Source organism: Micropterus dolomieu, linkage group LG17, assembly GCF_021292245.1.
Source record: "Micropterus dolomieu isolate WLL.071019.BEF.003 ecotype Adirondacks linkage group LG17, ASM2129224v1, whole genome shotgun sequence".
NCBI classification, from domain to species: domain Eukaryota; kingdom Metazoa; phylum Chordata; class Actinopteri; order Centrarchiformes; family Centrarchidae; genus Micropterus; species Micropterus dolomieu.
Window position 1 is genome coordinate 16861079 of NC_060166.1, and position 14818 is coordinate 16875896.

Below are 14818 nucleotides of genomic sequence, written 5' to 3' on the forward strand. Positions count from 1 at the left end.
ACATAAAAAACATAATATTCTATATTGTCATGTGTGGCATTTTACTCTTTTGTTGCATTTACAAATTTAAATTTAAATTTAAATATAAAACAGAATTTTGAAAATAAAAAAAGGTGTATATGGTAATGCATTTCATCCCGATTTTGAGTAATAAAAAGAATCATTAAAAAATCTAGATAATGTTTTTTATAATTCATGCGTGAGAGGGTTAATGTTACCTTTTACAAGTGTAAAATCTCAACCTCTTTGATGAGTATCAGCCTGGCACAATTTCTTTCCTTCAGGCTCGGCTGTTCCAATACACACTGCAACTATCATGATTTTTAACAGCAAACATTCCCAGTGTTTAACCCAAAATCAGAGGTCCCACTGCTCCCATTTTATAACACAGTTGTACTGGTGCTAGTATGATGACAATCTCCATGGATACAGACAGAAATTTCTATTTTTAACCACTTGGAGTTTATAGCACCTATACAATGTTGTGAAATAAAGGGCATACCCTGCAGCACTTTAAACCATGGCTGTGTGATACATAAATCTAAAACTGACAGTCTAATATAAGAATTGTTCAACAAAATGCCTTTACAGTACCTTGTAGCCCTGAGCGTTGTGGTTCCGGCTGAAGGGATAGAAAGCTCCCACCTGCATCCAGCGACGACATAACTCCTCAGTAGAATTGTCAAAGAATCCACAGATGTCAGCTCCAATCTGAAACACACGAGGGGACGACGGCTTGACATTTAGCCAGAACCCAAAGTATAACTATTATCTTAAATGTTAAATTCAATGTATTGGAATCCTACAGTTGGCATACCATTTCATAAACACAGAGAAAAGGGGGATGCGGTGGATTCCAGTTAAAGATTGTAGATTGAAAATGGAATAAAATAAAGCAGCTCTATGTATATTATAAATGTCATTCCAGGCACCTTCAGAAAGACCACTGGATCTGAGGTCTTGTAAAATGTATTGCTTGATGACTGTTCAATTCAGTCAAAATTTACTGGCAGACAGTAGATGTGGACACTGATCTTTATTTTCATTGATTGCACAATGGATTCCAAGAAAAAGACTTCAGTCAAAGGCCAGTCCACAGAGACTGCTTGCTTTCTATTGCTTACTACTAGCCATATTTTTACATAACAGACTCTCCTGCTTTCTCTTTTTCTGTCTCTCTCGTGGTTTGTTTGTGTGAGCATGTGTGTGAGTGCTGAAGAACCTGCTTGACAGAGTGCCACCAGGATAACATTACAACATTGCATAACATTACAACCACTGACGAGTGATGTGAATAACAATGAATATCTTGTTATCATGGCACCTGTCAGGATATATTAGGCAGAAAGTGAACATTTTAAAGATGATGTAGCAGTAAAAATGGGCAAGTATATAGATTTAAGTGACCTTGACAAGGGCAAAATTCTGATGGCTAGAACACACAGTGCATCGCCGTCCCTTTTGTTGTATATCGGGCTGCGTAGCCACAGACCAGTCAGGGTACCAATGCTGACCCCTGTCCACTGTGCAAAGTGCCTTCTTTTACATCATGTCGATAACCCTGTTTATGTGCGTCGCTTACCTGGGGAACACATGGCACCAGGATGCACTAGGGAAAGGTGGCAAGCTGGCGGAGGCGTTTTGATTCTTTTGGCAATGTTCCCCTGGGAAACCTTGGGTCCTCCCATTCAGGTGGATGTTACTTTGACTTGTACCACTTATCTAAGCATTGTTGCAGACCATGTACACCCTTTCAGGTAAACGACATTCCCTGATGGCAGCGGCCTCTTATAGCAGGATAAGGCGCCCTGCCACAAAGCAACAATTGTTCAGATATAGTTTGGGGAACACAACGACTTCATGGTGTTGACTTCACCTCCAAATACCCCAGATATTAATCCAATACAGCATCTGTGGGATGTGCTGGACAAAGTCCAATCCATAGAGGATTATAGAACCTAAAGGATCTGCTGCTAACGTCTTGGTGCCAGATACCACAGCACACCTTCAGAGGTCTAGTGGAGTCTGTGACTCGATGGGTCAGGGCTGTTTTGCCGACAAAAAGGGGACCCACCCAATATTAGGCAGCTGGTCATAATGTTATGGTGTTATGGCTAATCAGTGTATGTGACCTCCTGACATGCACAGCTGCAGGGGTGCGTGTGTGTGTGTGTGTCGATTTATTTTACTGCTGTTTGGACAACAGATACACGCTTGCAAGTACACACTACAGAGTGGGCTTGGGTAGTGACTTGCAGTGTGTTTGTCCAAGTCTGTTGTTGAACATGGTGGTGTTCCTGCAAAAAGAACCAGTGTTCTTTCAGACATTTTAATGGATCTCATTCCAGACACACTTTTTCTTGCCTGCCCCTCTGTCGTTATGCTTACGCCTGAACATAGATCTCAATTAGCAGCTAATTCCTGTTTAAAAAGGCAAAAAAGAGACACTTCCGAATGCCTGAAGTACATGTTAACTGAACTGAAAAGCATAAAGCTACGACTGGCTCTAGCTATCTAACTTATAGAGATTTGTAACAAGACTCTAAATACCTAATGGCATTTCTGTATCTTTCACACTATCTAAGATAGCCTCAAAAGAAATGTGCCTTGCTCAAAAATTAACCAGACTGTATGGAGTCTTGGGTGCATGGAGTTTTACTATTTCTCAAATATATGGGCAATTGAAATCAAACAAAACATAACTTTTTTTCTTCTGAAAGTGTGTTATGATATGCTATCAAAGTTGACAGGGCTACAACACAAAACAGCACTTGTGTAAAAAGGCTTGAAATAAGGCCCAAATTAAAATGTTAACTCTGAAATGTATTATGTGATGTTTGAATCTATCGCTCAAGTGAAAAACTGAAAGGATTACTTCTTGCAGTCCTGTTAAGCTGTCATGGCAACCAGGTAGAACATGTTTTTTCCTGCCAAACTCACTTACTTTAAGCATAATGTGCACAGTATTTGCCCTTCTGTGAAGGTTTGCTACTCACATAGGGAATCCCAAAGAGCCCAAACTCCAGCATGCCAGGGATGGCCCATTTTATGTCATTCCAATTGGCAGCATTGTCCCCCAGCCAGTGACCTGAATATTTTCCCACACCTGGGAAGGAGGAGCGGGTCAACATCAGAGTTCGGTTTCCTCCAAACACACTCTGCAGAGCTCTGTGGGGTGGAGAGGAGGCAGCAAGTAGAGATGCAGAACAGGAGGGGGAGTGAGAGAGAAAGAAAGGTCATTAAGGTAAAATGGACATAGGGACAGATAGGCATAAGGGAGACGGATATCAAACGCACATTCACAATACATACATGCCCACAGAGAAGAGCAAGAAAAATAGATATTAGATAGGGACAAAGCTCAAGCTAGTAGTACTTTTCCTTTCCCATTGTACATTATTATTTTGTTTGATGAAGGAAATCGAAGCAGCATTGATTTCCACGACAATACAAAGCCCTGATGATGTTTACAAAATGTGTCTCCTGCCAATAATACATTTTAATTAGTTGACAGAGGGAGAAAAAGAAGGAGGGAAGGAGAAAGTAGACAAAAGAAAGATGAGCTAGCTTTAATACCAAAAGAGTGAGTCAGCAAGTTGACTTCAGAGAGCTTGTATTTCATTGTCTCCAGATATGTGTGTGTGTGTGTGAATGCGTGTAATGTCTATGTAAGTATTATGTTTTCCTTCATGTATTAATTTTGAGCGTTTTTGTGCACCTACATATACAATATATGAATATACCATGTGGTAGTAACAGGATGGCCATTTGATGTCTATATGTGACAGCCATATATGAATGTGAAAATCCTTTCTCCGTGTATACATGTAAGTTGATCAATGGGATGTCTTGCAGCCAAATGTCATTGCAACCTTTTAAGATGTCTCTTTTAATATAATAATCCATAACATCCATAATAATATCATTGTGAAAGAATATCATCTTCGGCTTCTGCCAAGCGGCAACTCCTGGGCCTAAAAGTAAAGCCTGCCTTCTACCTGCACCCTTCCTAATGGCCAGCAGGGGGCAACTCCAGTGGTTGCAAATAGAAGTCCAATTGCATTGTAGTCAATGACAAAATTACCCTACTTCTCACACTCAGTGAAAACTTTAAACTTTGGTCTCAATAGCTAATTTCAAATCTTCTTCAATACAGCATGTTGTTTATTTTGTAAATTATGGTCCCATTTAGAGTAAAGTAGACGATAAACAGGGTATGCTTTCAGACGTGGCTATAAGAACCCGACCGATTTATCAGTGTGCTGATTTATCGACTGAAATGAGGTAATTGCAGATAAATCGGTATTGGTGTTTATAACTGCCGATTCATAAAAAAAAAAAAAAAACACGGAGAGACTGATCCTTTAATCATGTTATGAGTGTGGCACTCTGCGACTCCCCTGTTGGCAACACTGCCATAAAACTACCACAAAACACAGTAATTAGCTGACCCTTGTTGAGATACGAGAACCAACAATGAACATTATCTATGCTTATGGTAAGTTGGTCATTTGTCACGTGAAAAACATTTCTTAAATAATAACAAAAATATTTCTCATCACTTCTCCTCTTAGCCCAAATAAGCCATTTCCAGTGAGACAGTTTTTCTCCCAGTTTATGACAAATGTGTACAACTTTTTGTCCTGTCCATTGCCACAGCCTGTTTCTGGCACTGTAAAGTGAGTATAAATCGCTGTCTTTACTGTCACCACTTGGACAACAGTATAGTTACACCAGCTGGCAGTAATGTGAATGTCGTTAACTTTAGGCAAACATAAAACTTATGTGTAATGTTACATTAGTTAAGCTGTTAACAAACTTGATTGTAGATTTATTTCTGAAACAGTGTGATACTTATTATATTCTTATTATATTTATATTCTCTAACATCGGTTACAGCAGCTAATGCTGCTAATTGCTAAATTAAATAACCCACAAAGTTAACTAATGCCATGTTTATCAGTGGAAGACCACTAAGAAGAAGTTAAACTATGGCATTTACTTATTCTCCCTAAATGAAGTAACGTTAATATAATAGTAAATATATTGGCGACCCGCTTGTCTCTAGTTACCGTGCATTGGAAATGATTAAACCAGAGGGGACATGTAAATAAATGTGACCTGAACAAGTAGCCAAACAAAGTTATGTAGCTCGTCTTTCAAATGTGCTACTTTAGTGTGAAATCTCAGTTTCAAGTCCTTGTGGAAGACAGTCATGTAGTATCAGATGCATTCAACAGCAGCATCCACCTCTCGTTCTAGGTAATTGTAACATTTTAGTCACCTAAAAATGGTTTGTATAGTGTTTGGGTGTACAAAAGACTCAAAGGAGTCAACTGCTATTTGTTTTCTGGTAAGTACATTTTGTTTTTGCTAGCCAACATTAGCATCCCAATTGATATCACATTTATCATGAATTACAAATGCATTTTGCAAACCAAGCTAGCTAGCTCCACCCTCTTGTCACTTTTGGTTCCAGAATACCAAGATGGCGACACAAATGCCAAACTTGAGGCTTCAAAACAGTAGCCCAACAATCTATGAGGTACATGGCTACTGCAGACACTGTACTGAGCAATGCTGAGGCTACATTCAGGACACTTGAAAAGTTACAGTGACACCATCTTTGCTACTTTTTTTTACTTTTAACCTCAATGTATGATATCAAAGCACCAAAGGATGTGCATTGCATTTCTTTAGTTTTATAGGGTGTTTTTGGGGGGTGTTTTTTTTCCATTAGCTGAAAACCCATTAGTGCAGGTGGGTGCTGCTTTCCAACTGATACAATTTCCCATACCATCACCATTAGTGCATATTAAAATTCTGGCAACTGACGCCAACTTTAGCCTTGTGTGAAATGACTAGCTGAGGGCTTTGGTACTATAGAAACTCCTGTACTACGATGAATGTGACTGCAGCCTTTATACCTCTGTGACATTTAAGTGGCTTGTGTTTTTGTGCAGCACTTCCATTTTCCTAATTTTGTGATGGAAACAGAGATTATAATGATCATGAATTTTAGACCCACCTCACACATCACAGTAGCATCATTTATAGTTGTTTTGCACCCAAGCACTGTTGCAGAGGCAAGGTAAACTTTATGTACCATATTGTATGTAAGTTAGTGGGCTTTACAGCCATTGGCATTACTTGGATATTGGATATACAAAAACGGGTGGCCCTTCATGCACGATGCACATAACATTATCCATAGACTAAAAGGGTTTATGGGTTTAGCAGGCCAAATGTCTGTACTCAAGCTAGGATGTGTACACTCAACTGTAAATTTCCATGTAAATAAAGTTGAACCTGGTTAATGCTTCATTAATATACATCTCACAATGATTATATCCTATACTCACATTGATTCCTCTCTGTAGGTTTGTGTAAATAATGGGCCCTTAAACAGTTTCAGCGCCAGACCCAGATGAGAAATTCATTCACTCACCCTGGGAGTCGGGCTCATTAAAACATATTTCTACACTTCTCACATGGGATCCAACTTGCAAATGGTCTGCAAGAGCCGCATGCCATGATTTATCGGAGGGCATGAGTCACTGAACTGACAGATTTCTCCAATGCACTTTTGCATGTCAGCGCCACAATTCTGTTCCAGGGCTATTTCTCAATAACCTCTACTTCTGCAACACTTGATTTTAAAGATTTTGTGTTACACTGTTTTGACTTTACACAGTCTGCCAATGCCTCATTGCTCCGAAGGGGTGGCAGCAAGTTGGCCTCCATAGCACAATTGGCCAAACTCCTTCTGTCATTGATTGTAAATGCACTCACTTTTCAGTAGCCAGCACCATAGAATAGCCATACAGACTGTGGACATCATAGTGGTTCCCCCAGTCCTGCTTGGCATCCATACACAGAGTCTTACTGTACATCACATCGTCTAGAATCCCTGAGGGAGAGAAAAGATGGAGGTAAAGACATAGCATAGCATGAGAGAAGATGTGGAATGAATACAAAATATAGGATGCAGTGAGGGAAAGACGGGAAGAAAAGCAGAAGAAGGGGACAGAAAGACCAAGAGACAATGATATATCTACAGCAATAGGAAGTGGGAGAAATGAGGAAATGACAGACAGAAAGAGCAATGAAGGAAGAGGATGACTAAGGAGGAGTGCAATAAAAAGGTGGCATCAGGGGAGCATGCCTTTTCCAGGTATTATCATCCTGTCTGGGACATATTTGGAATAAAAGACATGGCAGAAGAGTCATTTTAAAAATTCCTCACCGGGGACCCACTATTTTAGATGAGTTTTTCTCTGGACCTGAACTTACTTTATGAGCTATTGTGACAAATTTATCAACTTGTGCACAACATTTGGGCTCCAAGCTGCAAGCCTATGACATCCTCTAGCCTATTTCTTTGTAGTGCGGTAACGGTTTTGTAACTGAGGGCAAACTAACAATGCTGCCATGACAGTTTTGAGACTCAACTATGTCTCTAAAAGAACACAGATGTTTATGGATATTAAAACTGTAAAAGAATAGCAAGTATTTCATATGATTATGGCAGCATATGTTAAAAAATTTGTCTTACTTGGAGTAAAGGGAGGGTAGTTGAGATTGTTATCAGCACAACCCTCAGTTGATCCTTTCTTGAAATTAGCCACTTCATTCATGTCCTGCAAGTGAATCAGAGAACACTGTTTGTTAAAACACAATTGTATGTTTAAACTAATCATTTCAACTAATATTTATAATTATTAATGGCATGCCATAACAGTGTAGTGAATCCAGGATTCTCCCACGAAAGTAAAAACAATGTGAAAAGAAGATTTATTCACATCCTAAATTTTTTTTTCTCCTAATAAACATTATTAAAGTGACCTGGGTTGAGCCAAGGTGTTTGGAAGTAAAATGTGAAATTGTGTGTACTACAGCAAACAGCCCAAATAATGAGTGAGATAGATCCAAATTTTCAGCTGAGGAATCATTAACAGTGTAATTTGAATTTCAGCCCGTTTTTTGAAGAGCCTGTGTTTGGTTGCTCTTTATTGGCTTCAGTGTTCAACCCTCAGTGAAATACTTGTCACCAAAAATTACAAAAACGTTTAGCTCACTGCCCCTGTGTGTGTGTAACTGGCTGCAGAATAATGCCAGTTTCTGAATTTTCGGATAGTGAACATCTAATCAGCGAATACACACCTTTACTTTATGTAATTAAAACTGACTTACAATCCAGAGGGCATCATGTTTGATCTCCCTGTAGAATCGCTCATACTCATCAACCCACCAGTCAATGCAGTTTTGGCTGGTGTAGTCTGGAAATACAGTCACTCCTGGCCACACCTAAAAGGGAGGGAATGCAAGATGGTATGTATACACAAGCACTTTTAATAGTTTTGGAATAAAGCTCTGAGAGCAATAGTTTGGCATCACTGTGTGAGCTTCCCTGCAGACAGTATTCACTTCATGCACAATGTTAAACCTTTTTTTTTTGACAGGACTTCATTAAAAAGTAACAACAAAATCCTTTTTATTTCAGATTTAAAAGCATCTGTGACATGTCTTTAACCAGGCAAGAATCTAGCCTGCATGTAAACAACATGACAGGGTGTGATCAGCTGATGGTGTAGGCGTAAACAGTTACACAGCGGCAAAAACTAAGCCTATGGAAGCAATGTCAGAGAAACAGCTTAGGGATGTGGAAATGACAAAGAAAAGAAAATGGAAGAGAGATGAAGTAAGGAAGGGGGCGGGGTTTATGAGAGAGAGAGAGAGAGACAGACAGAATGAGAGAGAGATAGGGGATTGAAAGATGAACAAGAACAGAGGAGGGGAGAAATCGATAATGCAATAGAAATCTCTAGACGTGACTGTGTGTTAGAAGTCGTCCTTAATGACATGAGAAAAATGATTAGTTCACAGAGCAGGGAGATTTTGTGTGCGTGTATTGTCACAGTGTGTGTGTGCGTGTGCATTTCTGTGTGTGAACTCTTCTGTAGCGCACAGTAGATATTAAATCTCAAGGTTGCGCCACACTAGCTATCTTTTACCTTTTACTTCAACTGCCAATAACTTTACAACCCAGCTTATAGCAAAGACATGAATCATGCTCATGTACGCTCACGTGCCCACACACACACCCATATACACAAGCATAGATTTATAGGCAGATGTTTTTGGCAGGTGGTCAGAACTTCAAGGTCAGAGCTTATTGATGGTCCCTCACAGTTGCCATCTTTCTTTTCACAGTCATTTCTTCCATCCTTCAACTCCAGATTTTGTCTTTCTGACATCTCCAGCTGCTTACTAATGCTGACACCACAGTAAACACTTTCAACAAATCTGCTGGCATTTGTAGCTGCATATCTCACTCCATCTTTATGTCTATTTGTCTGTTTTTATGCTCTTCTGTCTGTCAGCCTGCCTATCTATGCTATTACCTGTCTGTCTATATTTTCTGCCACCTGTCTCGATCTGTCCCTATGCCTGCCTCTGCTCCAAAGTGTCTTTCTTCTATCTTCTCTGTCCCTTTTTTGTGTTTACCTGATAATCTGTCTTTTTGTCTCTTGTCTCTCACTATGTCTGGCATCCTCTAACACTCAGAAAGACAGCCAGTCTGTCTCCCCTGTACATTACTCTCTAATCTATTATTTGTGACTGTCTGCCTTTTTCTCTGCCCATGTTTCTGTCTGTCATTCCTACCTTTAAACCCGCATAGACTCCTTTCTTTCTCAGCTGTTTTGTTTACTCCCATCCATTTTTTGCCTCTGTGCTCTGAACAGAAATGTTCATCTGTGTCAGTGAGGTTTTGTTATGATTTTACTCGCACACTGAAACATATGGACCACCAGGAAAAGCTTTTATCCTTATCTTTGCGAGCAATTAGCCATCTTAAAAGCAAAATAAATACTCCTTTATCACTGAAACAGCTACTGCAAAGGCCATTCTGCAATGACCCAACTGTTTTCAGAACCAGGAGACATATATTCATATGGAAATAAACTAGAATCAATTATAATCACACACATGCGTGCACAGACATAAAGCACAAACAACCAAGAATAGCTTCTCATTTAGAGAAATAGATAGACATAGATGCACACACAGAATGACTTTGTTTTTGTTCTCTCTGTCTCTCTGAAACACACACACTCACACACACACAGACACCCCTAATCTGTGATGCGATGATGCAGAACATTTTAAGATTAAACACTAATGCGGAATCAATGCATATGTTTGACCTGTTATAAACAGCATGAAAAAGCGATTAGCCGAGGGACTGGGCCTAATCGCATGCGTAATCAAAAGCAACACTTTAAAAGCATGGGAGCAACAGACATTTACCCCCCCCACCCAAACACACACACACACACACACACACACACACACACACACACACCTCCAACCCTCTCTGCAGGGGAGAGCTTTTTAAGCATGTGCTCTGTGGGGGAAAGGGATCAGACATAACATACTAGAGGCCTGAACTTCCATTAAGGAATAATGTGATTTGATGGAGACCGTGGAGAACCAGTCACACATACGCACAGCAAATACATATACAGTATCAGTTTCACTTAGGGGTGTACTCACTTTTGTTGCCAGTGGTTTAGACATTAATGGCTGTGTGATGTGTTATTTTGAGGGGACAGCAAATTTACACTGTTGTACAAGCTGTACACTCACTACATTGTAGCAAAGTGTCATTTCTTCAGTATTGTCACATGAAAAGATATAATCAAATATTTACTCAAATGTGAGGGGTTTACTCATTTTTGTGAGATACTGTATTTACATGTTGCATGAAATTTTGTTTTAATGCAATGGCTTAAACACTCAATGGCAAAGCCTGTAGCAGATGGATTTCTTTGAGTCATGGAACCTGCAAGGTCTTACATTGAACTTACTGTATATTATGTTGCTCAGTTCATGCTGATTTGTTGATGGATTATTCATGGTTGTAACCTCTCAATCTAACTCAACCTATTAATGGTTTATCGGACTCTAATATTGCATAGATTATTGGAACTGAAATGATTGTCATGTACCTGAATCATATTGAGTATACATTTTTATAAAAAGCTAGACTTTGTCCTCATACCTCAGCAACAACATTTCCCAATTGGTGCTTGTGACAAAAAAGCCCTTCCCCTATTAATAAAACATGTACAGGCATGTGTCAGTGAATGTAATGGGGGGTTTAGAAGAATTTTCCAACATCACTGCTCAGTCTCATAATAAGATTGTTTTTATTTTTTTACATCTTGTACCTGTAACTCATCCTAGAGCCAGTCTGACACAAGCTGGTTTAAGAATGTTGCTTAGGGACTTTGGCTAACTCAATTATATTTTGTTAACCACATTATTCTGAGTAAAATCCATATGCTGTATAAAATTCCCAACAGCTTGGCAGTTTCTGAGATGCCAGACTTGGTGCATCTGGCAACAATCATACAATGCTAAGGTTGTTTAAATCATGTCTGTTGCCAGTTGTAAGTGGAACAGCCAGTGCACCTCCCAAACGTATGTATAACTGATAATAATAATAATAATAATAATAATAACACATGTTATTAAATGGCACCTTTTGTGACACTCAGTGTCACCTATATCATATAAGGTCATACCTTTGTTCCTTTCTTTTACAGTACACGAATCTATCATAATATGTAATGACCACACACCCCTCTTACATTTAATACCTGCATTTGACCTGTGCTTTGCAACATTAAGGTTAACCCATGCAGGACTTCTTTACAACCTGATGACCTGAATATCACTGTGACAAGTCATTTGCCCAAAATGCAGACGTGGGACATACGAAGGATGGGAGCTTGGTGTTAAAGAGGTATTACCATATGGAGGAGGGAAAGTTTCCCAAATGTAGCTCACCTCTCCTAGTAGAGGGGTTTTCCCATCTGATTTAGTGACCCAGGCATTCTTCTCAGTCCCACGGTCGTAAGAGCCATATGAAGCACCCCCCACCAACTTACTAGTAGCTATTGCAGGATCCTGGGGACAAAGACAAACACTCATTTAGATTTACTGAAATCTACATAGCAGACCTGCCTTTATAAGAAAAGTTTTGAAATTGCTGTATTAGAAATTGGTTGGTTGGTGTAGATGACTTGTAAAATGTGACATCTTAATTTTGCAGCATTCTAGGTTTTATGTTACAATGAAACACACATTGGCATAGTTCTTTAGTTAAGCTGTCAATGATTTGACCTGGAGTTTACTTTTATAAGACGGAAAGCTCCTATAGTTAAAAAAAAATATCCGTTGTCCAACTACATTATACAACATAATATATCGATATATACGTTGAAGCACAATCACTTGGCTAGTAATATGCAAATGAGAGTACTACCAAACAATAAAATAGGTTTCAGAAATGCAAGGTAAATTGTTGTTGTATAGTTGCACGGGGATGTTTAAATGTTCAATTTACTGTTAAAGTGTCAATTCCTTCATTTACATTGAAGTACTTCTCACCAGGATGAGGATGTATTTTTGTCCCTTCTCATGGAGGTAGTCGGCAAACTGAGGCAGCTCGGTGAAATTGACTTTGTCATAAGTGAAATCTTTCTTATTCTCCATGTAGTCAATATCGGTGTACTGAATGTCCTGCATGGGAAGAAGAAAAATTCTTACTCTTAGGTGCACCTTATGTATATGCAGTACCTGATAATATGCAGTTCAAGGACAGCAGATGATTCCAAATCCAGACATTTTAAAATCATTAACAACCCAAAAAAAATTGTTTCTGAGGCTTGCTGTGACATAATCTTTCTGGATACAGTATGTTATGTGAATAACTTGATAACTTAATGAGTTTGCTTCAAATGGTTTAAATATTAGATTAAGGCTGTACGTATCGATTATTTTTCAAGTCGATTAATCTAACGATTATTTATTCGATTTGTCGATTAATCTAATGACTAATTTTGTTTATTTTAAAGAAAGAAAAGTTGCCTATTACTGATTAACATACCAATTTATCCTAAATAAATATCAAAAACATGTCTAATCAATAAATCTATATTTTATTCAATCATCCTGATGAAGCACATTCGAATAATGACAATAGCAGCAAATCTTAAAATGAATCAAATTTCCACGTCAATGATGTGTTGTGATAATAACAATAACAGACGTTAATTAGGCTACTTTACTTAAAACTTTAAATGTTTCTGACATGGATTAATTTCAATATTAAGAAATGCAGTATGATAATAAAATGTATTTCTGCATCAGTGAACACCTGAAAGGACTCACAGACAGTCACCGATTGTCTGTAATTAGATTCAGCTGTTTTCTCGCTCATACGTGGCCGTTAAATAAACAGAAAATATGAAACAGCCGATCGTTACATGACTCGCGGTGTAACGTTACGTTACCATGACAGCAGCGGGGCAGAAATTACTTTTAACATGAAGGCAAAGAAGAAATACTACGTGCTGATAATGTGCCGTGCTTGCGTTGAAGAAACTAAACACGATTTGCGGTGCTGCCGTCTAGACAATGTGCTGCGGGATACTTTCGTTTCACGTGTTCGTGGACAGCAGCTGTGCTGCAGTGAAGCTGTTTCCAGTTCACAGAGCTCACGGAGCAGCACGTTGTTGAGTGTCTGTCTGAAATACTCCAAACTTTAGACGGTCGAAGGCGCGGTCTTGTAGCTGGAGCTTGTCCGTACCGGGATAATCCCACACCGGATGCAGCGACGCGTCGACGTATTTACAAATCGCCCCAGCCCTATATTAGATAGAGGTTAGATATTTAAAGCTTAATTCTAAATACTAAAATGCTGGCATGGCTTGTTGATAATGTGTACGGTGTATACTATATATCAATTAAAATTACTCTTGATGCCTCTTAAATGTACCCACATATGCTACAACCTCTGTGAAAAACTTTAGACACATCCACATAACATTCAGCATCTTCAGTATCTTCAATATGTCCAACAATGTATATTCTCATCTAGGCATTGCTAATAAACAAACAGTTTTTGCACTTTGCACTGTGAGCCTCACTGAAAAAAATAAATAAATAATTGAACTGCTAGCTTGTATGTTGACCTGCCTTTGCTGGATTTGGAGACCTGATGTGAGTGCAAACAACTTGGTTAATGTGCTGCTAAACCTTGGGAGGACAATGGGAACGTTAACACATTCTTCTTCTTTTTTTTCAGTCAGGGTGTGACTTTATGCTTGCTCTCTGTCTGTTGTCTGCCAAAATCGACTTCATATTGATAGAGCAGATGGTTTGGAAGGCTCTGCCAGATCCTTGCTCTAATGGTAATCAGCTCCAGACATATTAGGGAGAATGTGATAATGCCCTCTGTGGTCTATCTAACGGTTATCAAATATGTCCCTGAGTACAGCAGGAGAGGAAGCAGCTGCATCCTAATGTCTTTGGATATGAAAGAGAGATTGGAGATTATCAGAGTGAAATATTGAGATGGGTTAAACATTTGTTTGTATCTGATCTTTAAATAAGACAGAGTTCAAATTGCGTCCTCAATTGGTGCAGGTATTGCTGAGTTGTGATACAATTGAAGTGTTTTATGGGGACATTTAAAGATTAGGATAAGGAGTTTACCTTAACAATTAAGGAATGGAAAGTACATGAAACGTTGGTGCTCTGTGTGGAAGATACTTCTTATACTTACTAGTGGTAGACTCGGATGAAGATAAGAAGTGAGGCTCATTCCCAAGAAAATGTCAACCAGAACTGGCATTTATCAAGTGTCTCAGAAGGAAAGAGGTGTTGGAGTAGTTTTAACATTCAGATCAGGATGAATGAGATAATGAAGGGAACTCGGTCGATTGATCTTTGATCAGCGGCAACA

The 14818-nt window shown here is 39.0% G+C and overlaps 1 protein-coding gene across 1 annotated transcript in view; it reads right to left on the reverse strand.

Annotated features, from left to right (window-relative positions):
• The window catches only part of si (sucrase-isomaltase (alpha-glucosidase)), a 78386-nt gene that overhangs the window by 51925 nt on the left and 11643 nt on the right, over nt 1-14818 (reverse strand). Inside the window, exons 10-16 of the mRNA XM_046074621.1 lie at nt 12460-12591; nt 11857-11976; nt 8194-8307; nt 7556-7640; nt 6793-6910; nt 2997-3168; nt 595-711 (exon numbers count right to left, since the gene is read on the reverse strand). Of these exons, the coding sequence (XP_045930577.1) occupies nt 595-711; nt 2997-3168; nt 6793-6910; nt 7556-7640; nt 8194-8307; nt 11857-11976; nt 12460-12591 (858 nt within the window). The remainder of the gene's footprint in view (nt 1-594; nt 712-2996; nt 3169-6792; nt 6911-7555; nt 7641-8193; nt 8308-11856; nt 11977-12459; nt 12592-14818) is intronic.